General features: G+C 51.6%; 11 protein-coding genes across 11 annotated transcripts; 7 read left to right on the forward strand and 4 right to left on the reverse strand.

The window, feature by feature from the left end:
- Positions 1 to 279: 279 nt before the first annotated feature.
- On the reverse strand, positions 280 to 3,860 carry N7468_002729 (tRNA (34-2'-O)-methyltransferase regulator RTT10; the record flags this gene model as incomplete). Its single annotated transcript, XM_058472026.1, has 3 exons — positions 280 to 1,041; positions 1,099 to 3,783; positions 3,849 to 3,860. The coding sequence occupies 3 exons, from the start codon at positions 3,858 to 3,860 to the stop codon at positions 280 to 282; spliced, it is 3,459 nt and encodes a 1,152-aa protein (XP_058335167.1).
- Positions 3,861 to 4,257: 397 nt separating this feature from the next.
- N7468_002730 (CAIB/BAIF family enzyme) lies at positions 4,258 to 6,151 on the forward strand (the record flags this gene model as incomplete). Its single annotated transcript, XM_058472027.1, has 4 exons — positions 4,258 to 4,630; positions 4,689 to 4,987; positions 5,046 to 5,546; positions 5,606 to 6,151. The coding sequence occupies 4 exons, from the start codon at positions 4,258 to 4,260 to the stop codon at positions 6,149 to 6,151; spliced, it is 1,719 nt and encodes a 572-aa protein (XP_058335168.1).
- Positions 6,152 to 7,103: 952 nt separating this feature from the next.
- Positions 7,104 to 8,910, reverse strand: N7468_002731 (putative isoamyl alcohol oxidase; the record flags this gene model as incomplete). Its single annotated transcript, XM_058472028.1, has 3 exons — positions 7,104 to 8,349; positions 8,413 to 8,613; positions 8,672 to 8,910. The coding sequence occupies 3 exons, from the start codon at positions 8,908 to 8,910 to the stop codon at positions 7,104 to 7,106; spliced, it is 1,686 nt and encodes a 561-aa protein (XP_058335169.1).
- Positions 8,911 to 10,029: 1,119 nt separating this feature from the next.
- On the forward strand, positions 10,030 to 11,352 carry N7468_002732 (uncharacterized protein; the record flags this gene model as incomplete). Its single annotated transcript, XM_058472029.1, has 4 exons — positions 10,030 to 10,176; positions 10,240 to 10,612; positions 10,670 to 10,787; positions 10,878 to 11,352. The coding sequence occupies 4 exons, from the start codon at positions 10,030 to 10,032 to the stop codon at positions 11,350 to 11,352; spliced, it is 1,113 nt and encodes a 370-aa protein (XP_058335170.1).
- A 1,237-nt stretch (positions 11,353 to 12,589) lies between these two features.
- N7468_002733 (uncharacterized protein) lies at positions 12,590 to 12,844 on the forward strand (the record flags this gene model as incomplete). The annotated part of the gene is made up of 1 exon (XM_058472030.1): positions 12,590 to 12,844. One exon carries the CDS (start codon positions 12,590 to 12,592, stop codon positions 12,842 to 12,844), a length of 255 nt encoding a protein of 84 aa, XP_058335171.1.
- A 336-nt stretch (positions 12,845 to 13,180) lies between these two features.
- On the forward strand, positions 13,181 to 13,774 carry N7468_002734 (FAD-dependent oxidoreductase; the record flags this gene model as incomplete). Its single annotated transcript, XM_058472031.1, has 2 exons — positions 13,181 to 13,315; positions 13,394 to 13,774. The coding sequence occupies 2 exons, from the start codon at positions 13,181 to 13,183 to the stop codon at positions 13,772 to 13,774; spliced, it is 516 nt and encodes a 171-aa protein (XP_058335172.1).
- Positions 13,775 to 13,936: 162 nt separating this feature from the next.
- On the reverse strand, positions 13,937 to 15,807 carry N7468_002735 (uncharacterized protein; the record flags this gene model as incomplete). Its single annotated transcript, XM_058472032.1, has 3 exons — positions 13,937 to 13,950; positions 14,015 to 14,398; positions 14,442 to 15,807. 3 exons carry the CDS (start codon positions 15,805 to 15,807, stop codon positions 13,937 to 13,939), a joined length of 1,764 nt encoding a protein of 587 aa, XP_058335173.1.
- A 978-nt stretch (positions 15,808 to 16,785) lies between these two features.
- Positions 16,786 to 20,830, reverse strand: N7468_002736 (ABC transporter ATP-binding protein; the record flags this gene model as incomplete). Its single annotated transcript, XM_058472033.1, has 2 exons — positions 16,786 to 19,374; positions 19,415 to 20,830. 2 exons carry the CDS (start codon positions 20,828 to 20,830, stop codon positions 16,786 to 16,788), a joined length of 4,005 nt encoding a protein of 1,334 aa, XP_058335174.1.
- Positions 20,831 to 22,102: 1,272 nt separating this feature from the next.
- Positions 22,103 to 22,736, forward strand: N7468_002737 (Acyl-CoA N-acyltransferase; the record flags this gene model as incomplete). Its single annotated transcript, XM_058472034.1, has 2 exons — positions 22,103 to 22,358; positions 22,552 to 22,736. The coding sequence occupies 2 exons, from the start codon at positions 22,103 to 22,105 to the stop codon at positions 22,734 to 22,736; spliced, it is 441 nt and encodes a 146-aa protein (XP_058335175.1).
- A 1,366-nt stretch (positions 22,737 to 24,102) lies between these two features.
- On the forward strand, positions 24,103 to 24,451 carry N7468_002738 (uncharacterized protein; the record flags this gene model as incomplete). Its single annotated transcript, XM_058472035.1, has 2 exons — positions 24,103 to 24,301; positions 24,381 to 24,451. 2 exons carry the CDS (start codon positions 24,103 to 24,105, stop codon positions 24,449 to 24,451), a joined length of 270 nt encoding a protein of 89 aa, XP_058335176.1.
- Positions 24,452 to 25,167: 716 nt separating this feature from the next.
- On the forward strand, positions 25,168 to 25,985 carry N7468_002739 (uncharacterized protein; the record flags this gene model as incomplete). The annotated part of the gene is made up of 2 exons (XM_058472036.1): positions 25,168 to 25,383; positions 25,440 to 25,985. 2 exons carry the CDS (start codon positions 25,168 to 25,170, stop codon positions 25,983 to 25,985), a joined length of 762 nt encoding a protein of 253 aa, XP_058335177.1.
- Positions 25,986 to 27,163: the final 1,178 nt, after the last annotated feature.

Raw genomic sequence — 27,163 nt, forward strand, 5'->3', positions numbered from 1 at the left:
TGATCAAATAGAAGCTTTAGTATATACGTTCAACATACGCTCTAAATACAACTACATGGGAAAACCTCAGGGTACAATTACTAGGTCTACAACATTACGAGCGTATTGCCGCAGTCAGTGTCTAAGTAGCTGTTTCTAGAGATAATTGTGCTGTTACATGCAAGCCTTCAGGTATGATATATATCCTGTCTTATCATTCCTCTTTCTCTGCACGTGATTTCTCAAATGTCAGCGCTTTTATCCCATCCAGTCATAGACTCAATCGTCGTCATGAAAGCCTCATAAGTCGAGCTCAAACATCTCTATCCCGACGCCACAAATCAGTAATTTTGGGGATTGGCGATCTGTCGGAGGTTGAGAGTTCTGAATACTATTGCTAGTGTTCATTCGCGAGAGAAGGCCAGACGAAGAGATATCTGCTACAGAGCTATATCGATCAAGCACTAGCTCTATGGCCACACTAGCTTGGCCAGTGGCGCTGAACTCGAGGGTGACTGACCATAGCTTGACACGATGGTCGTTACCCGAGGACACCACCGTGAATTGAAACCCAGTCGGGGTCTGCTTGATGGTCTCTGCGAGGACCAGAGTAGTCGTTACAGAGGCTGCATGAGCATCTGGAATAGACACAGTAGCTACGCTCGGTCCGTCCGATTTAGTTTGCAGAACCGATACTGCAAATCTATTATCATCCCCTCCGCTCAGGATCGCGGCCGCTTCTTCCGAAAGAAGTGCCACGTCCATCGCCTTGACGCTGTTGGAATGAATTTGGAAGCGATCTTCACATTTGATCTCGACTGGTTCAAAGTCTGCCCCTTCGGGCCATGTTTTGACCGTCAAAGCGGATGCCTCGATCTTGTAGTAAGGCTCCAGTACGTGGGTCAGATCCCACATAATGAAGTACCCATCAGTCGACGCGGTGATCAGGCTCAGGGAAGATTCCTTTCGTATGACGTGACATTGCGTCAAGCAGTTCGTCATATATCGCCCTGTTGCTAGAAGAGTGAAACAATTGTCGTTCTCTGGCGAGAAATGGAATATCTGTCGGTCAAACGTTTGTCAACTTTCGGGCCAGGAAATGAAGAAATGAGATCATACCTTGATTGTCGAATTAGAGACCGTCATGCAGATAAGATAGCTGGCGTGACTTGAAGAGTCATCGATTGTGACAACATCGAAGCTTGTAAGCCGGAGCTCTGACTTGGGATCACTCTTGGGCGCAGTGGCTTTTAATACAGTAGCCAAACCGAAATAGGGAATCCACTTCGTTCCCCAAACGAAAAATTCTTCATAAGCAGAGCTAGTAAACAAGAAATTTCCATCATTGGACCATTTGACTTGTTGTATCCCAGCTCTGTGCGTGTTGAGGGTACGCAAGCATTGGAATGACCCCCACGGGCCTGCATTGTCCGTGCTCAGTGGAGCATAAATTTGCACAAGAGTGTCTTCTGCTCCAGTCGCAAACAATGACCGAGCTCCTTGGGGATCATTGAAGATATCTACACTTTTTATTTCACGACCATGTACCCCAGCGCGGAGTGACTGGTACATATCCATCTGGATGCGCCATCCTTTCAGTTCAGATCTCTCTCGCCACAGAAGCAAAGGACCACTGTTCGCTTTCGTACCGGGCTGGAAGGCCCACAGTCTGCGAGCTCCTCCGGACGCAATAGAGACGATATCCCTTTGCTGTGATTCATTGCGCAGGACAAAGTTTTGCATTTTGAAGCCATATATCATCAGATCACCAGTGATCTGGTCGAAATAGGCCCCTTCGATGTTTCCCACGAGCCCAGATGTCGTCCGGTGTACTGTTTCGAGAGATATTTCATCTCTCTGATTATCTATGGGCTTGAACTCATGAAGACAAAAGTTACCATCACGCCCGCATGTAAGCAAGTATTCCAGTTCTTGGGAGCCAGTAGCCTTGGTGTTAGGCAACACCTGGATGTGGTTTGTGCCTTCCGAACCATGAAGACGGCGCTCGATCAATAGAGGGCACGAAGAAAGAGTCAGACCCTGGGTTTGGTATACGGTAAAGCCACCGAGCTTTGATCCGAGGAGGAGATATTCTTCGTTCCACGCGAAGGATGCCGACGATATCGTAAATCGCGGTCCGGGGAGGGTGAAATCAACTTTTTCTGTCTTGAAAGAATCATTCTCCCGCTTGAAGGCAGTGACCAGTGTGGCTAGCTCGTGGGTGTCATATGAAACAACAAACGAGAGGCTCTGAGCTTCTGCATCCACAGGAGGGTTGCTATGCAGAGAAAACATCCCAATGGGCCGTCTGCCGAGATCCGCCAGATCGGCGACCGAACGAGAATTGTGGTTGTACAGTTTGACACGGCCTTTACTGTCACTTATTAACGCAAGGTTTCTCTCGGGAATCCCCGTCATCAATATCGGTGAGGAAATGTTGTCCAAGACACACAACGTTTCCCATGTAACGCTCACAGCCATCCCAGGATTGATGCATCCGAGGTGGAGCTCTCCCTCTGTCGTGCACACGATTATTTGATCTGAGGCCACGAAGACGAAGGCCGCTAAGCCTTGGGGCTTTTCTGCGTTTGATTTAGTTGAAAGGCCTCCCTCGGCCTGACTTTCGGCTTCACTTATTTTGAAGGTTTTCAGTGCACCGTCTGCTCCTCCAGAATAAACCACTGTTTCACGGCTGTTGCTCCATAGATCAAACGACCATATATGTTTCCCCGAGTGGTTTTTGATAGATGACTTTTCGATCAGTTGATAGCTCACCTCCCCAGAGGAGGAGTGCCAGGCTAGATCCCACACAACACAGGTACAATCTTCACCGCGAGTCACCAAGCCTATCGCAGAGCCATCTGGCTTGAGCGGCCGGAATTTGATGTCCCAAATACGGGCGGAATGGCCGAATGCCTTCGCAACGCATGACTCTGACGCATTTTCAGGGTCACCTGGAGCATCAATGCTGAAGCCTGTGCTTCGAAGACCAAACCCATCTGTGGAGTATGCCGATGGCTCTTGGGATGTTTTGGTTTCACAGCCCGATATATCCCAGATCCTGACGGTCCTGTCATCGCTACAGCTTGCCAGGAGTCGTCCAGGTTTGCCATCCTTCAGCGAGGGTATCTGAGGCGAGATGCGTACGCCAAAGACGGTCCCGTCGTGCCCGGTGAAGAAATGGTGAATAGAGCTAGTTAGCCGCGGATTTGCGAAGTCATCTTGTTCCATAAAACAAGACCAAATGATGATTTCGCCGAAGATGGTTCCCGCGGCAATGAGCAAATGAGAGGCTGAAAGGGCCACCAGATCGGCTGCACAGAGGATTGACTTAACACTGGTTGCCAATTGAGATAAATAAATTTCTGTGTGATACGAAGAAGAAGGATTCTCGCGCAAGTCAAGTTTTAGAGGAGCGTTATTAGCGGTGATCAAGTACGCGGTATGTGGTTGATCATCGCTGGCCGGACATCCGTTCATGATCCAGTCTGGACTTAGGAACTCTGCACTGGCAAGTGTCAAATATATGGTCGCATGGGGCGCCACATGGACTTCCACCATGCGTACGGATTGACCACCCCATACGATAATCCGAGCGAGGTTTGAATCCTCTGGGAGGCCCGAGGAAGTCAATGGAATAAATCCATGGACATTATTCCTCCGGAAGACGCGCGCCTGAGCAACCACATCTCCAGATATAGCATCTATCACCTGGAAGAATGGCCCTTGTCCTTGGAATATGTAGTTGCTTCCCTTCCACACAAACGCCTTCAGAGCTGTTATGGGAACACAGGTGCCCAACCGCTGTAATTGTCAGCGTCTTCCAAGAGTGTCCCAACTCCCAAATGTGCCTGTCGGCATTCGCTTACCTCAAGAGACATGGCCGTTCTTCTGCCTCCCTGGCGACCACGGAATTTTCGTACCTCACGACACTTTTCCACGCGATATTGAGAAGATAGCGCTAAGCCGAAAATAGATTATCACACGTGATGCTCAGTGCCCGCCTGAGATAGACAAGCGCATGTATCACGTGACTATGCGTTCTTGATCTCCAGTCACGTGGTTTCTCACCACATCCGAATTTTGCTCGATCCGAACTTCCGACTGGTCGGCCCGACGTTTCTTCGGAAGGGGGATTTTGAAACGAGTACAGTTATGGCCCAAGTCACAGGATTCTATCCGACTATAGATAGGGAAGGGAGAAATCTGGCTTGGTCTTCGACTAGTCTTCCATCTTCCCAATTATCAAGCCCAGGGTAGCCGGGGAGAAACCAAGCCATGACACAAGACAACCTGGAGTACTCGCCTGTCCAAGAGGCCGGCCGCATTCTCTCTTACCTGTATGGACAGTCCGAGCGGCTGAATCTGCCCCAGGAAGTAGTGGCAAATAGGGAAAGCGTTTCCTTCTCGTCCAGTCATAATGAGATCTATTTCCCGATTCCGTTCAAGGAAAGTGAGACGCTCGCGGCTTTGAAAGCGCTCGAGGGGTCTGTGGCTGGAGCGCTCGCTGATCTTCGATTTGGACGTGGAACGCACCCGCGGGCGGTTGAGGTAAGCCTTGAAGGGGCAACAGCATTTGGATGCCAGGCGTACATGGCCAAGATCGACGGTCTATCGAAGTTGGATCCGAAAGTAAAGTCCAAACTGAAAGGTTTGCAGCCAAAAACATACACGCTCATGATAAATTTCACCTAACAATGGGGGATTAGATACGGACCTATTGGCAGCCCAATCAAATGGATATCGGCGTATGTCAGCAAACCTGTACAAGACCAAGAACCCGAATGAGTTCTATCACATCCACGGCTCTTTAGAAGCAACGACAACGCTCAATATGATCGGCCTCGAAGGCCACCGGCCAGATTTGACTGATTATGAGGATATCATCCAAGTCATCGAAAGCCACGTGCAGCAGTACACAGTTGCTGAACTGGAGGAGATGAACAAGGCTCGACGCCAAGCAGGTGTTCCGGCATTGAAGTATGAGGACTTTCTTCAGACTCCACATGTACGTTCCTCGCAAGAGTAGAGGTATACGAGTGTAGGTGCACTGACATCCAGCGCAGGGAAAACTGAATGTTGAACAACCACCCTGGAAAGTACAGCAGCTTCTGGGGAACACTCCCGCGGTCAAGTTCCCAGAAGGCAAGAGTGGTAAGCCTCGCGTTCTCGAGGGGATCAAGGTGCTAGAGATGTGCCGCATCATCGCAGGGCCTACGGTCACGCGGATTCTCGCTGAATACGGTGCCGACGTTCTGAAAATCACCAGTCCAAATCTCCCAGACGTTCCCTTCTTTCAAGTGGACGGAAACATGGGGAAGCATGCAGCAGATCTCGATTTGAAAACCGATGCTGGGCGCATCGAATTCGAGAAACTCCTGGCCGACGTGGATGTGATCGTAGATGGATACCGACCGGGGGCTTTGGAAAAACTTGGCTATGGCCCTCAGTCAATGGCGGCATTGGCCGAGAAGCGGGGCAAGGGTATTGTCTACGTCAACGAAAATTGCTTTGGCTACGAAGGGGAATGGGCTGGCAGGGCTGGATGGCAGCAGATTGCGGATTGTGTAAGATTTCCGCTCCTTCAAACGTCAGTTCCAATATTGGAAGCTTACAAGATGAACAGGTGACCGGTGTTGCTTGGGCTCAAGGCGAATTCATGGGTCTTTCGACCCCAGTTGTGCCTCCATTCCCCATCTCTGACTATGGAACCGGTTGTATGGGCGCGATTGCTGCGCTGACCGGTCTGTACCATCGGGCTCAGTCTGGAGGCTCATATCATGGCATGGCATCGCTGATGCATTATGACCTGCTCTTGTTTGCAGTCGGTCAGTATCCGGCCGAAGTCCAAGAGCGCCTCCGCTCTACTCAACTGGCCGAGTTCTTCAAGCTCCGTCATTGCGATAGCGTGGACCGGATTTCCTCGACCGTGCTGAAGGGGATGCAATCACGATTTCCGCATTTGTATACTCCAGATGAAGGTCACGCATTGACGGAACGCTGGTTTTCGCATGCGTATGGCGCAGACATAGAGGTTGTACGGCCAGTGGCTAAGATTGAGGGCGTTGATAACACGTTTGTTCGAGCAAGCCGACCGAATGGTGCCGATGCACCCACTTGGGGAGGTTTCACTATCGATGGGAGCGGAGAGGGCGATATTCGCAGGGGATAGTCGCATGCATCAGCAATTCTAAGATTCAAATAAACATTCCAAGATTTCCCTTCAGGTGTCAGGATTCCCAAATGGTATTCTTCGAGCTGACTATCTCTGTTCTATGAAGCTTTACGTACTAGTGGTAGCAAGACTCGGATTCCGCCATAATGGCTTTCTGCCAGTGTGGCATCCATGTTTGATTCAGCCCTTTTGGGTCTTGGTGTGTGTCTTTCTTATTTTCTTCTTTTTTGTGGGACGATATAATTTGCATACTCCATCGTTCCAGTCCCACGTGGGAGGACCCGTCGGCAAAAGCTTGAAGCGTCATAAGCAATTGTCAGCAGGATCCCGCAAAGTATATTCCCCACTCCCCTCCCGGTTTGAAGACAGAGTTTCAGTGACATCAAAACTAACCCGAAGAATAACCGATAAAAGCATATAAGATATGAAGCTCGTTTCCCTTATCTGAGTAGCCTCCCGAGTGGAAGATGCCGCAATTGTCGAATATTCTGTCTCCTTTGACGATCGATGGATCGACTAAAGTCGAACCAGCCCCGACAAGGTTCAACTACTCTTCCTCAGTCCAGCATGAATCCCGAGGTCGGGGCCTGGACCGGCGAGAACCACTAGTATTGATGGCTCTGAAATGATTACAGACACTAAAGTGCAAAAGATCAACGTGGAATAATTTGCGTGCGATTAATAGGCTCTTTAATGGTATGGACTCCTTTAGGCCATGATATTGTTGTACCTCCAGTTCCAAATACTCTCGTAGTTTCGTGTGAGCTTGAATAGAACCAATAGCTTCATAAAATCAAAATGGCATTCTATATACTCTATCAGTTGGACAAGATTAGTCTATGGAAGAGAATCTCAGGAAACATCCTTATGTACACCAGTGACGGCAGGAATAAGCTGTACAGACAACGAGTTCCCCTCGGAAGTCGTGAGGCCGTCTCAGAAAGGATCCCTAAGCCCGGCACATCCGGCCAGATCCAGACACCTTCCAAGCATCGCTTCCAACGGCCTTAATGCCATAGAAAAAGGAGCTCGGGTCCCACTTCTTCTTAATGGCGAGAAGACGCCCATAGGTGCTGCCGAAGAACGTCTCCTTCCAGTGGTGCTGGCGGAAGCTGGATTCGTTCTCGTAGGCGCCGCCACCTGGGGTGATGGCTTCGAGCTGAGGAATGAAGTCATCGGCGATTTTGTACTGATCGGCGACCATTTCAGACCATGGGGCTGTTGCGTTCCAGAGTGTGCCGAACTGGATGGTGATGGCCGCTTCGCGCCACGCCGGGAAGACAGCGTTGGACTGATTGCCAAAAGACGAGACGTCGAGGGCAACACCGACGATGGCAGCAACGCCGGAGTCCGTCAGGTTGCGGAGTACGTTAGAGATGCCAACAGGGTTGCTGTCCAGGACCTCGCGCGGAATCAGGCGACCACCGTACTGGAAAAGGGTTACCGCAATGTTTCCGTACGGCAAAGGTCCGAAGAAGGCTTTATAGTGGTCGTAGTACGAGTCGTGGTCGTAGAAAGCTACCTGAGTGGGGATTTTCAAGTCCGAGAGTGCAGACAGGAAGGGCCTGAAGATTCTCTTGAGATCGGTCGAGGTCTTGTTGTAGGCTGTGACAGAAGTGATCAGAAAGGCAGTTGAAGTCACCTGATAGACGACGGTGGCGCCCTGATCAATCATCTGCGGCAGCAGGGCATGGAACGTAGCAATGCCATTGGTAAAATTGTCGGTGGTGGTGTTTGCCAGGGTGAACGCAAGCTTGGCACCGGCGATCTTTGCATCTGGGTGGGCCTTCACAGTCATCGACATCACAACGCCAAGATTCCCGGCTCCACCGCCGCTCAAAGCCCAATAGAGGTCGGAATTCTTCGATCGGGATGCCGTGACCAACGTTCCATTTGCAGTGACAACTTCGAACTCCAGCGTCTGATCGGCACCGAGGCCAAACTCCGTGCTGAGCGTAGAGTGTCCACCGCCCTGTGTGTACCCACCAGTCAAGCCGACAGTAGGACAATCGCCAGAGACGACAGTGAGACCTTTCGGGTGTGCAGCCTCGAGGGCTTGGAATCCCATTACTCCAGCCCCAAATTTAAATGCAGGGCCATGGTATAAGTTGTCTGACCACTCCTTATACTCGATCTCGTTCAGATGGTGGGTCCACACGGCGAGGGCCCCTGCGCCGGTTGAACGTCCAAGGTAACTATTGAAGTGTGAGTGTCTCGGATAAAGATCCAACGGGTTCGAGACTTGAGGGATGACCTACTCATGGCCCGTGTTGCGGATCACAAAACGGATATTCTTGTGCTGGGCGAATTGAATAGCAGCAATCACGTCCCGACTCGACGATACGTTGACCGCGTAGCTGACATAGTTGCCCAAAGTGCAGGGCTTGGACCTCGCCGTGAATGGGTCGCAGCTCTGATTCGCAAAGTAGGATTCCATCACTGAGGAGGACGAAGCCAAACTGTGATCTAAGTTAGCCTCTCAGGCTGTCTAGGATGACCCAAGCCGGGACAACATACTGAGGCTCTGGCGTGGTCCAGTTGGACCGTAAGACCGCACATGCCTCTGCATCGTATGTCGGATCATGGCAAGGAGATCCAATAGGGACGGTCGCAATCAACCGGCCTCCGACAGTCGCGTTCAACGATTTCCATTCAGAAGGCGACGGCCAGCAGGGGTCGCTAGGAAGGCAGTGGCAATTGTCTAGGCCAAATGCCGCCGAGGCGAAAGCTGCCACAATCAAAACCCAGGCCTGCATGATAGATGATGATTCTACTCGAAGGAGAGTTTAGGAACTATGCAGAAGCCTCGTCGAAGAATCTGGGCTTGCCGATCTTCACTCCTTTTTGCTTCAATTTAAGTTCGGGGGAATGTCCCGCATTCGGCCGAGGTCCGACTGAAGGATTGGCAACTCCACTAAAGAATCGCGATCGAATCTTCAAAATACCGGAGATTTTCCAGAACCAGCTGGTCTCTGGTTCCTGGGATCACCCCGAACACTCTTTGCTATTCCCCAGCAGGAAAATGCTTGGAACTGTGGAGTATAGGGAATCCGGTCCGCCTCAAAATTCGGCTCGATGCGACACGATGGCCTGCAATCTCTACCACTAGCACAAAGCCAAAAAACGCCCTATCCACTACATGGTGACCTGCCGAAGGCTTGAACTGGGCAATCCGAGATCTTCAGTTTGTGTCAAAGTTCTCATAGAATAATCAGCATGTGAAACGGATCTCCTGCGGGTATTGAGGACGTTGGCCCATAACGCTTTATCGCGCAGCTCCACTGGGTTCCGGGTATTCCGTGGAACTACGCGGGGGGGTTTCCCGCAAACCCTCCCATGAAAAGGGGTTGGCTGGATGTCAGTTCGCCACGTGCGTTGTTTGCAGGGAACATCAATGGGCTCTTTTCCCCCAGAATAGAGTTCAATTGTATTGTCCAAGGCTGTTGAGGGAGGGGGAAAAGGAGCCTATGAGCGTTGACGTACCGTTATCGAGGGAAAGATGAAATTTGGGACCAAAGAGAGTTTTGCCTGAGCGGCTTTGGTGGACCCCCTTCTTGCCAGGGGAGCGCAGTCACTACGGAGTACTGGATCGATCGATCCGGGCGCGTCAGCCCGCTCATATGTGGCTATTTCCATAGGGTAGAGTATCCAATCGAGAACTCGATAGGATGCAGACAGAAACTTTGTTCCAAACCCCAAAATTAAGTCCTCCCCAAGTCTGGCTCTGTGCGCGTTGCCACATTCCCATTACTGCGATGGCTCGAGGTTGCGAAGGCTCGTACTTGGATTAACTGCTGCGTATCCCCCTGCCAGTATTGATTTCTTCGTGAGATGAACACTGCGATCCTGCCAGGGAAACCGCCATTTCTTCATCAATGGGTTCATCCATCACTGGACCTAGTCTCGAAGGCGGGCTTTGGGCAGGGATTGTCATCGCCGCGGTGATCGTCGTTCTACGGATCTACGCAAAGTGCTTGATCAAAAGATTCCGCGCCGACGATGTCCTGATGCTCTTGTCCCTGGTATGCTGTCTCGTGCTCTCCGACGAAAGGAACGAATCATCCCGTCTAACTGAAAACGTTTAGTTGCTTGCGATCGCGTCGATGGTCTTGCTTACCCTCTCCGTCAAGCATGGATTCGGCGGAAATTTGGCGCTGGTGCGTGCCCACGATCGAATGCTAGTCTTGAAATACGTGTCTATCCAAATCGCAACAGTCACCTTTAGCACTACATCTGCCCGCACATCCTTCATCTTATATATTTTGGGATTGTTGGGCACCAAGAAGACCTATCTGTTTCTGCTATGGGCCGTATTATTGATCCAGTTGGGTGGCAATATCGCGTCTGCGATTCTTCCACTGTCCATCTGTCGTGATGCGAGTATTCTCTGGGATCCGACAGTCAAAACAACCTGCGGGGATGCATCGGTCATCGTGCCGTTTGCTTATTTTTCGAACTGTGAGTTCTGGCTTCACCGTGGGGCTTATTGCGGAATCAGAAACTAATTCTGGATAGCGTTCAACTCGGCTGCCGATCTGTTCCTGGCGGTCTTCTCCGCGTGGGTTTTTTGGAGCCTGAATTTGAAGACGAGTATGAAGCTTACGCTTATCGCTCTTCTAAGCTTGGGTCTCATGTAAGTTTCCATCCTTCTTTCCCCCCTCGTGTGTTTAAATCTCCTCTACCGAAGGAATCGAAGAGCCCCCGGCTGATTTTCCATCCCAAGTGCGATGGTCGCCTCAGTGATCAAGACCACAAAGTTGAAAGATGTTCCAAGTCCAACAAACCTCGGCACCGACGGTAGTCTACAACTCATTGCTTGGGGATATGTGGAGCTCATCATCATTATGAGTACGTCTTCGATCCCATGTCTCCGTCCGCTCATCGTCTCCTCCATCCGGAAGATTTCATCGGGCGGCATGTCGCGTTCGTACGAACTGAGTGGCGGCAGAAGCAACAAGTTCTCCAGTCACTCCAACCAAAACGGCGGGTTGTTCTCGAGCCACTCCAACCGAAACCACGGGTTCCGCAAGACACCCGATCCTGAGAATGACAGTATTGAGCGGATCCTGAACACATCGAATAATATAAGTGCAAATGGAGAGCATGAGCTCTCCGAAGTACCTTATAACCGGGGACAGGTGATCCACAAGCAGATCGATATCCATATTACCTCCGCAGGCTCCGAAGATGACCATTGATTATGTGTTATGTATGGATTGTACGAAATAATGGAAGTTGTATAAAATTCGGATTTTGGGAGGTCTATCTATCTGGTTCTTGTATAGGGAATGGCAAGTCAATGCTATCATGAAAGCTCGTGTCGCGAGCGCGACAACCGAACGCTTATTTCTATTCCTCTGAAGTCTTTCGGCTTCTCACAGACAAAATTTAAGTATGCGCCATAGTCGCGGGACTGCGGCCAGTCCCAATGGTATGAACATAGATAGGCTTGTGGGTAATGCCCTGATTGTCAGATTGCACGAAGCCGGTCCCTTTAAATCGTGAGTTAAATGGATATGCACGAGGCGAAGCCACATTGCGTCCACCCACAGCAGTCACCCGGCGCGGACAGACAGGCCTGTTTTATCATCAGGGGAGCGGCTCCTCTGCATCCGTCTCCCCCTCTCTGAGCATCTTGACCAGAGTAGACGATAGCGTCGGAAACCATCGCAGTACCACCAGTCCGAGGGGTCTGTGAGAAGGTCACAATTTAGAGTAATCGACTGACTCGAGACCCATCAGAAGAACGACCCGAACTACCAGTTTATCCACCCTTGATCGATCCGCTTGGGACTGACCGTTGCAAGACTTTCTTCCTCCTGCTCAAGGCGCTAAGCGTCGAAAACTCGCTGTCGATCGTACGGATGGAGCACCTGCAGCCCGTCGTTCGCTTTGGCCCATGATGTTTGCCCGCCTTGGTATACAAGGCCGCAGCATGATGTCCTTGGGCCTTCATTGAAATAACATCTACGATTCACTAGGCTTTGTTTCTAAGAGTCTTTGGTCTTGGGCTCGATATAAACTGAGACATCTGGAACAAGGGTGGGAGCCGCTTTAGTTTCCGTGCTTCGAAATGAAGAAGACCTGGACTGAATCGGACTGACAGCTGACGGCAATTCCATGAAACTGGCGGCCTCGAAAGAAAACCAAGTACGTGACTGCTCGGAGCATCGGCGCATCAGCCTCAATTCGGCTCTGAAGGTCCGCAATAACGCCTCGGATCCGGGGTGAGATGCTTTAAGGCGTCCGGCGAGGATGTCGGATCCGATGAGCGAAGACATCACGCCTAAAGGGCAGGCCGCATTCAGTAGAGATGTATTCGTTCAGATGCATATTGAACCACAGTACATCGTCAAAACGGCCAGTGATTTGCCTATCAGCTGTTCTTCACAGATCAGAAACCAAATTCCCAGGTCCTCTCTGTAAAGCATCAACATGACTACAGACCGCGTGGCGATAATTGGCACTGGCTTGTCGGGCCTGGCTCTAGGTCTCGCGCTGCACAATCACTCAATTCCAGTGACGATCTACGAATCCCGCCCCATCTCTCTCGACATTGGCGGGGCGATCATGCTGTCGCCAAACGCTTTGAGAGTCCTCGGCGACTTAGGTGTTTACGAGACAACCAAGGCTCTCGGATACCAATTCTCGCTTCTGCACTTCTATACCGGCAAGCCCCTTGATGCGTAAGAATTTGGCGGCTCCGAAAAGTATGGATATAATTCCTTGCGTATCTGCCACTTTGAGCTGATCGACACACTCTTGTCTGCGGTTAAGGAGCGGGGAATCCCATCGAGTACGGCAAGAAATTCACCAAAATCCGATCAGAGACCGAAACTGGCGTTACCTGGGAATTCGAGCACGGCACCACTGGAACCGCTGCCTGCCTTGTAGGCGCTGACGGTATGCATTCTCGCGTCCGAAAATACCTCTACCCCGGACTCGAGCCTCACTTGACTCGGCGTGACTGCTGCAGTGCCCACCAGCCAGCTCAAGCAGGGGCTTTACGAGCTGCCTCTAACTCTGATGGACCCCGACCGCGGGCCATTCATCATCGCACCCCAGCGGGTAGATGGAGCGAAGGTTCTGATCGGAAAGCGAAAGCGGGATTCAGACGATCGTCAAGGCTGGAATGACCTGTTGGAGAATGAAAGATGGTGTGTCGATTTCCTCAAAGAAGGCGCAGAGGACCTGCATGAGATGTTCAATCCGCCGTCTCCAACATAGCCTCTCGACGAGATCAACATCTGGCCCTTCTACGTCGTCCCGCGTCTTGGAACCTGGGCGTCTCAGCACTCGCGCGTTGTCATCCTCGGCAACGCTGCACATGTCATCCCGCCCACCGCTGGCCAAGGTATCAACCAAGCCTTCGAGGACATCTACACGTACGCTTTGAGCTTGGCGAAGTGCCAGGGCCAGAAACTGAACAGAGCTCTGCAGGTCTGGCAGCGGGTCGATCGGGTGCTCGAGCTCAACAGCCGAAAGAGGATGGTGCGGCTGCACAGGATCCAGACATCAAGCCGTTCGAGCTGGATTGGCTTTATAATCCAAACTTCGATGCTATGGTCGATGGACATTTGGAGCGTCTCGAGCGATTTCTTGCTGTTGCTTCTTTCCTAATAATTGACCCTTTTTGTTCGGGCTTGACAAAGAGGTTCTGGTACTGGTTGGATATTGAGCAGTGGTGCTTGGTTCATTTAAAATATATATTTCTATTTATCCCCGCAAAATGCATGTCGTGGTAGTAACGAAGACCGAAAATGCAATGTAGATACATGACCCCTAAATGCCATCATCTATACATGTTAGTACTAGTAATTCATTTTATTCAGTAGAAAGCTCATTTCTTTCAGTCATTACACTCGTCAATCTCAGCTTCGGGCTGACTTTGTTCTTTAGAGAGTCGGGGATTTCGTAAGATGAACGCCAGGAGGATCATGGGCGCAGCAATGCAGATGCCGGTGATACAGAGAAGCCTCTGCACCGTCCGATAGCTGAGGATAATGGCGGACCTCTCGGGGGTCCCGACGGGATAGTTGGGAACTACTTCAAACGGCGAATCATATACCGCACGCGCGAGAGTGGAGTTTGGCTGGAAGGCGAGGTTCGTGGCGAGTGATTTGTAGAGAGTCTGCGTCCATATAGCGCCAGATGCGCAGGTCCCGAGGGCGCTACCCACATTGTAGGAGCCGAGGTAGATCCCCGTCAGTACCGCCATATGTTCATGCTTCGTGGCGGCTTGCACTGAGGCCTGGGTCGGATAGGCGAAAAAGCCCCCCGGCGAGACCGAGCAGGATCTGCGACGTGATCACTCCTGCTTTGGAGCCTTGAGAGGCACCGCCTCGGAAATATATGACTAGCCCATAAGCGATCATGAAGAGACAAGTGCCCACCACAATAAAATACTTCAACCTTCGGATTCGGTAAATGATGGCCCCCGTGATCAGGCCACTGATGAGGCCGAAGAACGAGTAGAAGGACTGAATCCGGGTCGCAGAGGCTACCGAGAAGTCAAACGCAACAATGAGGACCGTGTAGAGATAGTCCGCTTGTAGGTACCACGAGAAATTGAGCAGGCACCGAATGGCAAGTGCACTCCATATGCCACGATCCTTGAGAAGATGGAAGGGCGCGAGAGGTTCTCTCGCTCCTTTCATTTCCCAAAAGATGAAGGCCGGAATACATAACACGCCGAAGGCCAGAGGCAGGGTGATGGAAGGTGACTTCCATTGTGACTGCGCGCCGCCGGCAATGGTTAAAGGGGCAAGGATGAACCCAAAGATGGCGATCATCAAGACGATCCCGATCACATCAAGCTGGTGGAACAGGTTTGTTGCCAGGCGTTGAGCTCCTAGAGAGCGCAAAGCACTTGGGTGATTCGCCAAGGCCCCGGATTTCTGGACGCGGCGACTGGTGTAGAACAACATCCATAGCAGAGGTATGGAGCAAACTGAGTAGATGATACACCACATGCCAATTCCCCAGCGCCAGCCAGCCTTCTCCAAAACAGCTGCAGTGATATTACCGCTGATCCATGTGTTGATCAGGAACGGCGTAGCCGGAAGGTAGCTGAAGAAAACTCGCGACCTCATGGAGGTGATATCTGCAACGATGATTTCCACCAGAAGGACTATCCCTGTGTAGCCCAGCTGATATAGAACGGTTCCGACCGAGAAGACCTGGATCGACGAGGCGGTACTTTCGATCGTCGTGCCTACCAGGTATAAAACCATGGCAATCGCCACCAGCTCGAACCGCCCGAAAACATCCGCTATTCTTGCCGCGGCCGGCTGTGCCGCAGCAGCGATCACGCTTCGGACGACATTCACGGTCGCCAATAATGAGTGTTCTCCGAAACTCGAGGTCGCATAAGATTGATAAGTTGCACGGACCTGGCTATCGAGGCCGTAAGCGTAGCCGACGAGGAAGACCCCGACGAATATCCAGATTCGGTCGCGGCGGGTCAGGGATGCGTTGATAATTTCGATCCGGGCGACTCCCGAGGATTTGACCTCGAAGCCGGGTGGCCTCAGGAGGGGTTGTGTTTCGCCGTTCTCCTCATGGTAGACGCTGTGCGACGTGGCTTGGGTGATGGAAGCGTGAGTCCTACGTGTCTCGTGCCCCGCGGTCACGGAGCGCTTCACAGATGCCATCCCCGGACCGGCATTTAGATCCGGAAAGATGCGAGGAAGATGCGAGGGATGTATGAGTTTTCGTTCTCAGGGATCAAGAACTCAGATCAGTGGGAAGTGGGGAGTTGGAAGTTCGAAGTTGGGTGGGCCAGATGTCAATCAGATAAGATGGCCAAGGGAACCCGAGAGGATCCGTGGATCGCTGGGATCAGATTAATAAATAGATTAGGTTCTTTGACTCCTCTTCCTTTTTAGCGCCTAAGGCGCGTCCCCACCGTCGGGTACGCCATGCGGATGAAACGATCCATAGGCTTTCCTGCTAGGGGCCATTTTTGGACCCTTGAATCCCTCGATATCGTTCAAGGTCTGCGCGTGGCGCTGAACATGGCTGACCTCGGGATTCTACTGGGTTTCCCCGTTCCCAAGAGCGAGTTACTCGCCTGTCTACTTGCAGACTCGCACAGCCATTTAGCGGGAAAACGTCAGCCAGCCACTCGTCGCAAGAGCTCTTAGCTGCACCTGATCTGCAAGTCCTGTGGATCAATACGAGTCCCGAGCTGCATGCTGGGACGAGTTTGCCGGCGAACCAAATACCCACGAATAGCGCCTAGAAGACGCCATTAAACAGGATGTGCTTCATACCTTTCCATCTCAGTAGCAGCTGGAACTAGACTCTTACGTGGACAGGGGAACTAGTGTAAGACGAGAATGACCTGCGACGCGGATCTGCGAACTCGTGACGCCCGCGCCACTTGGCACGGCGTATCCAATCCCGCCAAACCACCCCCTTGCGTTCGCAAAGGCGGTGTGGTATTACCGGATGTATGTGCCCTTTGTGGGCAGATCTGCCTAGGCGAGCAGACTCGGAATTTATAATGCGTAAGCGTAATATTTTTCGCCCTAAATTGGTGGTGTATATGCAGACCCTATTAACGCCCTTCTGAAAATAACATGGTACATCTAGACATTTGGTAGAAAATTGCACGTCGTTGAGGCTCCTCAGGTGTCAAGCGACTGGTGGATGACGCTGGTGCGATAAGTCTCACTGCGCTGGATCAGCTCAGTATGAGTTCCTTGCTCGACACAGCGGCCCTCTTCAATCAAGAAGATGCGGTCTGCCCGGTGGATGGTGTTCAGACGGTGTGCAATAGCGATAATGGTGGTGCGTCCACCAAGAGTCGCAAGCACTTCCTGGATCTTCTTTTCGGACTCCACATCCAAGGCACTCGTTGACTCGTCCAGCAAGAGTAAGCGTGGACGCCGGACAAGAGCACGAGCGATGGATAGCCGCTGTCGCTGGCCACCCGAAAATTGCTTTCCATCATGGCTACACTGAGTCTCGTAACCTTCGGGGAGCGCAGCAATAACATCGTGGATATTGGCCATGCGACAAGCTTCCTCAATCTCTTCACGTGTTGGCTCATGGCCCGGTCGAGCGCCCAACCCAATATTGAACGCGACCGATCCTTCAAAAAGGACATTCTCCTGGGGAACGAGAGAGATGTCATCGCGGAACCCAGTGCTCAGTTGGCGTGTGATGTCGGTTCCGTCAATGATCACAGCACCGGAGTCAGGGCGATAGAATCGCTCGAGCATCGAGAATATCGTAGATTTTCCAGAACCACTTGGCCCAACTAAGGCACAGAATTGACCGGGCTGCACACGCAGGCTAAGGCCACGCAGGACAGGGTGGCCAGGGCGGGAGGGGTACTCGAAATGAAGGCATTGGAGTTCCACACTGATTCCGCCCGCGGAGAGAAGAGGGCCAGATATGCTCCCATCTTGTGAACTGACCTCGGCCGCCTCGACGTCTCCAAGCTTCTCCCCATGGAGGTGGGTATCGTAGTCGCTGACCTTTTTGGATGGGGTCTTGTTGATCTCTTGATTGGCCGATCGGGTGGTGAGCAGCTCCGTGATGTTTGATGACGCAAGACCGGCCTTTGAAATATCTGGCGCAAGCGCAAAAAGCTGGCTGCACGACTGGGTACTGAACAGGAGTGCGGGCAGGATGATGAAGAACTGTGTTTGGGTGTAAAGACCAGACACGATTTGTTTCGTACCCCACCAGTATGCCAGGGCATACACGAAGTTGCTAACACTGAAGGCCAAAGCAAGGAAAGCATTTCCATACGCAATGGAGCGAAGTGTCTCACGATACGGTGCGCGCAAGGCTCTCTCATACACGCTGTAAGATTGTTCCTCCAGCGAGAAAGCAGACACTATTCGAATGTTGCCGACGGCTTCCACCGTGATGGATGTGGCTTGGGCAAAGGCCTTCTGGTGGCGCTCCGCGAATTTAGCTTGGGTCCGAAGTTTCATCATGCCGGATACCAGAAGAACGGGGATCATTGGCAGAAGGACAATGGTGATCTTCCACGCGAGAACGAATGAGACAATCAACCCGGCTACTAGGTTGACAGCAGCAGCCAATAACAGCCCAATCGTAGTTCCCGTGATACTACTGAGGGCTGTCGCATCGCCAGTGATGTAACTGATGAGGGTACCTGGCGTTCGGTCGTCCTCTCCATGCCATGCAATAGTTTGGCCTAGGAGGGATCGGAAGGATAGAACTCGAAGGCGATAGAGAATCTTGTCGGCAGCCCAGCCAAAGGCACAGCCGCTGATAACGCTTGCTGAGAACTCAACAATGGCAATCACAAAAAATAGGAGTCCGTAGAGGTGCCCACCATGACGGATGGCGTCGGATCCAATGCAGGGACTCAGACTCTGGATTGTGTGACCGAAGATGACGGCTTCTGCGACATAGCTTCCTCCGATGACAACAGACATGCCCAGACCAAGGAGGATATAGCCCATGTTTGGGCGGAGAAGAGCCGCAACAAACTTGAAGGTAAACCAACCCGAGCGTGTGTGTTCAAGTTTACCTTCGGTACCCTTGGTCTTTGACCTTTTCTCTTTTTTATTCTTTTTCTCCTTCCCTTTTTCCTTCTTGACGAGTTGAGCTTCCTTGTCTGGCAAGGGCTCATCGACCGCGGTAGCAGTGCTGACATCCAATGAAGCTTCCCTCTTCTCAATCGCCGGTGCAAGGGAGTCAGACTCCAGCTCAATGTTCTCTTGATCCAGAAGCCCAATAGCAAGATCAGCTGCACTCAGCTTCCCAAGATTCTGCAAGCGAACCATCTCCGCGTAGGTGCCATTTTGGGATATTAGGTCCCTGTGGGAACCCTCTTCTACAACTTGTCCCTTTTGCATGACAACGATCTTATGCGCATCCTTGGCAGTAGCAAGCCTATGCGCGATGGAAACCATTGTAACACGGTTCTCCAGTCTTGTCAGGGCATCTTGAATCAACTTTTCACTGGTCGAGTCCAGCGCAGCAGTAGCTTCGTCAAGAATCAACAGCGATGGCTCACGAACCAGGGCCCGAGCAAGCGCAATGCGCTGCTTTTGGCCACCACTCAGGTGGTTTCCAGAAGAGCCGGCACTGGTCGAGAATCCATAAGGAAGAGCGTCGATGAATGTCAGTGCATTGGAATCCGACGCTGCCTTGCGCACGAGTTTTACAATTTCTGCGACCTTAGGGTCGAATTCCTTGAGGGCTTCAGTCTCAGGAGTCCCGTCACGGACCTTTTCGACAAATTCGGCCAAAATGGAATCTGTGATCAACGGAGCCAGTTCTTGATGCCTCCTCGACCACAGACACCACCAGTCCATACGCGATATTCTCCAAAATAGAACGGTCCAGCAGGGATGGCTCCTGTTGCACAAAACCTATGCTTCCTCGTAAGTAGCGCACGTTCAGCTGTCGAAAGTCCCGACCCCCGATGCGAATTTCTCCGGATGTCGGATCGTAGAAGCGTTCTAGAAGAGCCACAACAGTCGACTTTCCACCTCCTGAGGTTCCAACGATCGCGGTATGCTTGCGAGGTGGGATTCGCAGATTGACACCCCGTAAGACGGGCACATCTGGCCTAGCGGGGTAGTTGAAGTGGACATCGTGCAAGACAATGTCTTCTGTGTCGAACGGGGCAGACTTGTCACCTGCCTCCACGGTTCCATCGATCTTGGAATCCCGATTGATGACTGCCTGCAGACGTTCTGACGCGCCAGCTGCCGACGCAAAGATGTGCACAAACGGAGCCACCTGGCTCAGAATGAAGGAGGCGTCGATCAAAACAAAGATAACCGTGTAGACAGCACCGACAGATGTACCGTTGCCACCGGAATCCACCGCATCGGCGATCAAACGGGATCCTTCCCAGAAGGCGAGCGCATTAGAACTGTACGCAATGAAATACAGAAGACCCAATTGTACCGCATGCGCCGCAGCCTTCTTCAGAGAATCCATTCGAGATTGCGACAGATGATCGGCGAAAAGGGCCTCGAGGCGTGCATTCGAATTAAACGCATGGACCAAGGGAAGATGTGAGAGACTGGATGAAGCGATTGAAGTGGCTGCGTTAGCGTGCGTGGCGATTCGCCCCGCGTACTTTCGGATGAAATAGCCTCCGCCATATGACATGAGGAAGTAACACGGTACGACCGAAACCAACATGCCGGCAATCTGAGGCACTTTGATGAATGCTACTACGTAGGAAGCCACGAAGTACGACAAGGTCGAAATTACGAGCCCAACCTTTTCCGACGTTCCTGACTGCACCACCTCAATGTCGCTCACTAATCGCGAGGTGACATCGCCAGCTGGTAGACTTTCAATAAATCCAATCTCCTGCTTGATCACACTTTCGAAGTATCTCCGGCGGAATCGGCGGGCGATGCGCTCACTGGTATAGCTCCAACAACTGCAATGAATATAGATGAGGCAGAAATTGGCAATTGCGATATAGACAACATAGAGAACTCTCTGCCGTACACTGTCGCTGATGCCCGAGCCTGTCGAAGGAGTAGACGAGCAAGAAGCCGAATTCAGGTCATTAATCAAATCACCAAAAACGAGACCCAGCAAGGGGAACGGGATTCCGGCTGCAATGGAGAAGAACGTTCCCGCGACTATCAACAGGACATCTGTTTTTGTGTAGTCCAAGGAGAATAGAAGTTGAATGTAAACGAAGACCTTTCGCATTCCTTCCTTAGTGGGGACGAATTTTTTCGCATACCGAGCCTATTGAACGAGATTATTTAGCGAGGCTGTTCTGCTGGTCGAGCTTTGGTTTTATGGTGGTCATACCACTCGAGACTTCTTCTCCCCGGTAGAGTTGCCTCTGTGCTCTCAGCCATCATGATGGTGAGCAATTCGAGCTCCCGACCTAGTATGGAGTGTCAAGCTGGGCGAGGTTTTCCTCCACATGAGAAAGACATGCAAAACAGAATGCGAGAAATGGACCAACCGCCCAGAAGCTGTAAGGCGCGTACGCGGCCAGTGCCCGCGGAGAAATGAAACCACCAATTGGGATACGATCGACCTTTGGCCGTCACATGTGGTAAAAAGGAAGCTCTAGGAGAGAGCAGCGGAATTGCAGACCAAAAAGAAACGCCCAAAATATGGAGAAAAAAAATAAATTACCGGAACCCAAGAAAGCAAAAAGCGTGAGCCCCACCGACGATCACTCCGATCGCGGCCATTTCACCGTCAATATGGAAGAAAGTGGAAGGTGGGGAACGGCGAGGGAAAGATCAACGGCTTTTCCTCGGGCTGCGCTTCGGAAGGAGTCAAAAGCAGCACCTGGGGCAGCCCCTGGAGAGAAAAGAAGCATAGCGTAAGCAGAAAAAGAGCCGCTCGGGCGCTGCTGGATCATCTCCAGGGTAGAACGACAACCTTGGGACGACGGGGGACTAGACTCATCATGGGGTTGGTGAACTGGGCGAGAACCTTGGGTCTGGAATCTGTTCCCATTTCAGCATTCCAAGGGTCCTCTAGTGATCGGCGAGAGCCGGGAGGGTCCGGCCCTATGAAAGTTTGACAAAGAGAAACTCCTCACCCCTTCGGTTAGTGATTTGCTTCGAATTCGACCCGCCGCGGCGCATGAAGATTCCCTCATTGGCTGTTTTAATACGCCATGTGGGCCTGTTAATCTAATCTGATTGATTGATAAACCCCTCGTAATCTCTTGTATTGTGGGATGACCCGTGCTTTTCCAGAAAAACACGCAAGCCGCTTTCTTCAGGAGGTTATCGGAACAAAGCGACAATGCATTACCCCACGTTTGCTACGCAAAGATCTCTGAGCTTGCCATGCCCCTTGCCATGCCCGCCGCCCGAGGCCATACTGCCCGAGCGCCAACTCTTCCGGTGCAGAAGCTGTGCTTGCGAAACACAAGTCAACGAGCTATCTGGTGATAGCTTCCTTCTCACAAGCCTTTGAACTGAGCACCAATTTCAAGAACAGATCGCTATCATGCCTGTGAAGCCCCTCTCCTTGCTCCGCTTACCGGAGCCTTGGAAGACGGCCTACACAAACGATGAGCATCTGCGACTTTTCAACAAATGTCACAACGATCCACGTGTGGCTCAAGCGTGGCAAGAAACAGGGACGCTGGATGACTGCCGTGAATATTTGCGGCAAATGCACGAGGACTCCCACCAAATCGCCGTCCTTGCTGAGGTCGATGATACGTTCTTCTCGTACCACGAGTTCTACTGGACCAAGCTATGTTTCTAGCAACTATGTGAAGCGGATTGGCCTGTTCCATCCCTCAACTCTCCTAGGGGAATCATCTAGGTGTTCACTACAAAGCCGGAACTTGGGACCGTGGTCGGCTTTCCCTTGTTGCAGACGAGCGCTTTCGAGGGCCCCCATCGCGCAATTACCTGGTAGACCAGCCTAATACATCATATTTTTCTTAGACGGCCCGCGCACGGAGAATGTGACAGGAGAACATAAGTGGACAAAGGGGGCATTCTCGACGTATAACCATGCGATCGCGTTGAACTTCTCGAAATTGATCGACTTGGCTCACAAGCGGTCCGGCCTGAGCTTTGGGAGTAGGGAGAAATTCTTCCAAGTGGCACTCGTGCGCTTTGACGGATAGGTCAGGCCGACATTGAGTTCAAACATAAAAACGATGTGTATTCGCGTAGAGTTTAGAAGCATTGGTCTCAACCCCACGATGCATGCTTTGTCGTTGAGCTTTAAATTTCTATATACTTTCTTTCTGGGTTCCGCTGCAAGTCAGCTCACGGAACTATCCTTCACGGGAAGGCAAGGAACGAAAGTTAGCGCGAATTGATCGGCGAGGGTGGCGTTTTCCCTTTATCAGATCGGGGGGGCCAAAGTCCTGCACACTCAGATCCATGGATGCCCCAGTCCCCGATGTATAGTGCCAAACGACCCGCAGCTAACGCGGCTTTGCTCTAGGCGGATGTTTGACATGGCGTGAAACCTTTTTCTAGGTCTCGCAGTGATCGCCCTCGACTATCCACAATAGCTTGATCAAGGAGCCGCGCTTGAATTGACCGCTGCGACCCTTCCGGAACGGCGTTGCCTGGTATGATTAGCAGGGTCCGCCCCGCAGAGACGAGATACAATATAATACAATACATACATTAGCAAGGTCCAGTGGAGACTGGGCTGCGCAATCATTCAGATGACGAACACTGGCATGTGGGGACTCGGTCACGTCCACCGACGCTTGGCGCTTCTCGGGTGCATGGGGTCCTTGGCCTGGATGTAACGGATGTGCCTCGTTTACAGACCTCGATTGACCTCTATTGGGGAAATCTTTTGGCCATTCGTTTACAAATTGGCCATTCTAAGGACTGAGGACGAGAATCGTTCTCGTTTTAGTATTTCGCGAATGCCCAGATCGCAAGCATCCTGCAGCTTTCAGTAGCCTCGGTAATCTAATCAATCTGCCCGGTATCGGGGCCATCCCCATTTGGTAAATGATCGTCGGTTCAAAGTGATCGAGGAAATTACTTGGTTTCCCAGGCCCCACTCCGTACCGGATAAATCAGAGCAACCGGTAAAGTTTCTCATGCATGACGCTTCCATTTAGGAGAGAGGAACAGAAGGCTACTTGGAAGGAGGAGCCTCGGAGCATCTGCAACTAAACTATCTGGGGTTATTCCGGTACGTAGATTGGCAACGATAGAACAGCCTGTTCATATGATAATACTGAATCGCAGATCCTGCCAAGAGGAGATTCCTAGTCATGTCTCAGGTTGAACCAACAGCGGCATTGGCGTCCCCTTTATCACCAAAATGCCAGCATTGGATACCGTAGATGGTTATGCAGTATCCCACGCTGGCAAACTTTATGCATGCAGCGAAGTGGTTAAGCTCCTGCAGCTCGGCAAACCTATCACCAGCCGAGGTCATCCCCTGTCTTGCATTGGCAGATGAACCAGTTGCCCAGACTGAGCTCTGGAAAGGCGGAATGCAAAGCTATAGCTGCCATGTTGTCGCAACAAACTGAGACAAGCAGCTCCAAGGCTTCAGAGCATATAGTTATGGCTGATGAAGAAACCGACTGGGATTCCAATGCGGATCCAGTTCGTGACTTGATGCTCACGGCTCTTGCGCAAGCCGTCGGAGAAGAGTTATCTACTATCAGCCCTGACAATTCGCTGTATGCTCTCGGGTTAGACAGTCTGGGTGCGATGCGGTTTATATCTGGAAACTTGCAGGAATCTAGAGATTACTGTCCAAACTGTTTCTATTATCCATTTTCAAGATAAAGGCTTTACTATGCAGACCTTCCACGCACTTAGTGATTCTGGTGCCTTGAATGGGATTAGCAACTAAATCTTGCTGGTCTCGAGGGGAATGGAAAACACAGTACCGTGCCCCATCCGAAACATTAATTGTGATGTCGAGAAGCTGTTGTAAATTGAATCTCAGATAGCGTTTTTTAAAGTTCGCTTTCTTCATTGGATCTGAATTTGAGCCTGAATGAGCGACTGTCCATAGATGAAGAGCCAACTTGCTTACAGCCATCGATGTCTAGTGTATCAATACAAGTCTTCTTCGGTGATTCTTTGTTCTGAGAACGACGTGAATCACTCGGCATGCTCGATGGATGAGATTATACCTGGTATTATCGCCTGGGTTATTCTTTGTTTCGTAAAACTGGGGCTTGCATGCTGTTGTCTGACGCCCATCTGGTCGAAAATATGAAAAGAACCTCATAATCTGGGAAAGGTACGGGACACGACGCTTCCCATATATCTTTCGGTTACCGAGCTCCCAAATATTCCTGGGGAGTCCAATCATAGCCATCGAGGGTGGGCGCCAATTCACGCGCCTTCTTGTCTGGTGGTTGATGTGACGAATGGACGTAGAAGTCCTGCGGCGCCTCGAGGGCGGGTCCAAGGCCGCCCGGGGCCGGACCAACGATCAATTGGTGTGACACTGATCTGATCCCTTGGCAACCGCTCAACAACAAACACGACACCCACAAGAAGACCTTTTCGCAACCCTTATCATCTTCCTCCACGCAGTTCGCGCTTGACTTATTACCAATGAAAAGTCCGCTCTCACAAGGATTACAGCAGTTGAAATTGTCTGAACATGAGCAAAGCCGGCCACAACGGCCGAAACAAGACCGCCACGACCGCACATCAATTTCGGGCCGTCACAGTGTATTAGATGGAGCCGTCAAAAAGGCCTCTGCCCATGAAGCTAGAGTCGCCAAAACGACGGTACGGAGCAGGGGGGAGAATCTACTCATTCACAAGGTCTGTTCCGCCCGCCCGATCTAAAAGGCATCCGAGCTGACCTTTGACACCTCTAGTATCCTCCTAATGACATCGAGTCCTTTGAGCGCGAATACAACATCATGTCCACCGTCTCCAAGATTCCGGCTCTCGCCAGCTATGTCCCGCGGCTCATTGGAGCAAACCGCAACTCTGGCACAATAGTGCTCAGCACCCCAAAACTCCGCTGGTTCCGGCTCCTGAACTACATGGAAGCGTCGAAAATAGACCTTGACCAAATGCTCGAATTGAAAAAGGAGCTTCGCTCCTATGTCGATCTTCTGTACAGCCATGGCGTGGCATACCGCGTCAAGCATGACTTTATTTACCCCGCCCAAAAAGTCACCGGTCGTTGGGTACTTCATTTGGCTGGCTGGATGGATGCAGATTTCTGTGGTAACCCGAGTCAATTGGAGTCGGCGGAGTGGAAGCAGCGGGAGACCGAGCAGTTGAACGAAATAGAGCGGATTTTTGAGCTGCTGATGAGGCGCTATGAGGACCTGCAGGATGCGCGGATCCGTGGGCAGAGGGGACATCGAATCGAACGGTGGAATCTGACAGATCAGCTCCGGGGGCAGAACTGATCCGAAATTCCTGGCTTTTCTGTGCTTGGTGTTTGGGAGCGAAGGATGAAAGAAAGGGACTGGAGCCTTGGAGATACCCATCATGATAGCAGCCTCGGTCGTACTGCTGCTATTCGTTATTATTACCCCCGTCACCTACAAGTGGATGCGGACTTCATCTTATTGCTACAGGTAGTTCCGAACTCTCCGGTCTCCCTCAGTAAGATTTGTCTCCATATGCACGGAGTATACGCACAGACAAGCAGCCTTTTAGTAGGCATATATTCCCACAACGCTCCCCTCTTCTGCTTGATCTAGCGTCGGAGCTCATGTGGCCACGTCCGAGCGTGTGTGACTGCAGCCGACGGCTTTCTGACTTTGATTTGCTCAACTTTCCTCGAGTGCGGGCCAATCTTCCCTCGACGATCGTCGTCCACTTCAGGGCTCAGTCACAACGGGCGCTTTGCGTCTTGACACCAAACCCAACGCGGACTTTCCCCAGCAAATCACATGGAAAGGCTTGATCTAAAACAAATTAACAGCGACCGCGGGGAAGAGCCGAGCCTCGGAGATGTCAGCATCTTCATAGACCAAGAAGGGCAGGGGCTCGTTGAAAGGCCCCCTAATCAGACGAAACCGTCACGGGCCAACTGCTCCAACGTTGTATCTGCAAATGATCCCCCCCGGAGCGGGTTTCACCCCTGATTCGTCAACCCCACGGAGTCCCCTTGTGATATATTGAGATCCCCCGCATTTCGGCGAGGCTAACTCTTTTCGCGAAGGAGGTTTCTGGTGCGCAATTCTCTTGTTTGGACGTACCGTTAGAATGACTCTGGAATGCTTCTTCCAGCCAGCCGCGACAGTCCCAACAACCCCATAGGGTTGGACGGATGTTCAGGGGGGCCGACCAAGCAAACTCCACGAGCATTCAGGAACAAAGTGCTTCTCGACCAGTGAGAACTAGCCCTTAGACTTCATGATCCCCGCTCTTTGTGTTCAAAAGGAGCCAGGATTCCCCAGTGATTCCTGCGCGCGTATGTAGAGAGCCGTAGGCATGTCGATCCCCCCTCACGCCCCCACAGCGCACGCCCTGAAAGGCTCGCGAGCCGTAGCATCCATTCGCTGACGAGCGGACGAAGAGCCCATTTGGGGCATCTTGCCTCAGAACTTTTCGGAGGTGAGCCACACCCCGGGGATTT

Source organism: Penicillium chermesinum, assembly GCF_028974085.1.
Source record: "Penicillium chermesinum strain IBT 19713 chromosome Unknown utg000002l:1.0-5270490.0:1.0-5274688.0, whole genome shotgun sequence".
Taxonomy (NCBI): Eukaryota; Fungi; Ascomycota; class Eurotiomycetes; order Eurotiales; family Aspergillaceae; genus Penicillium; species Penicillium chermesinum.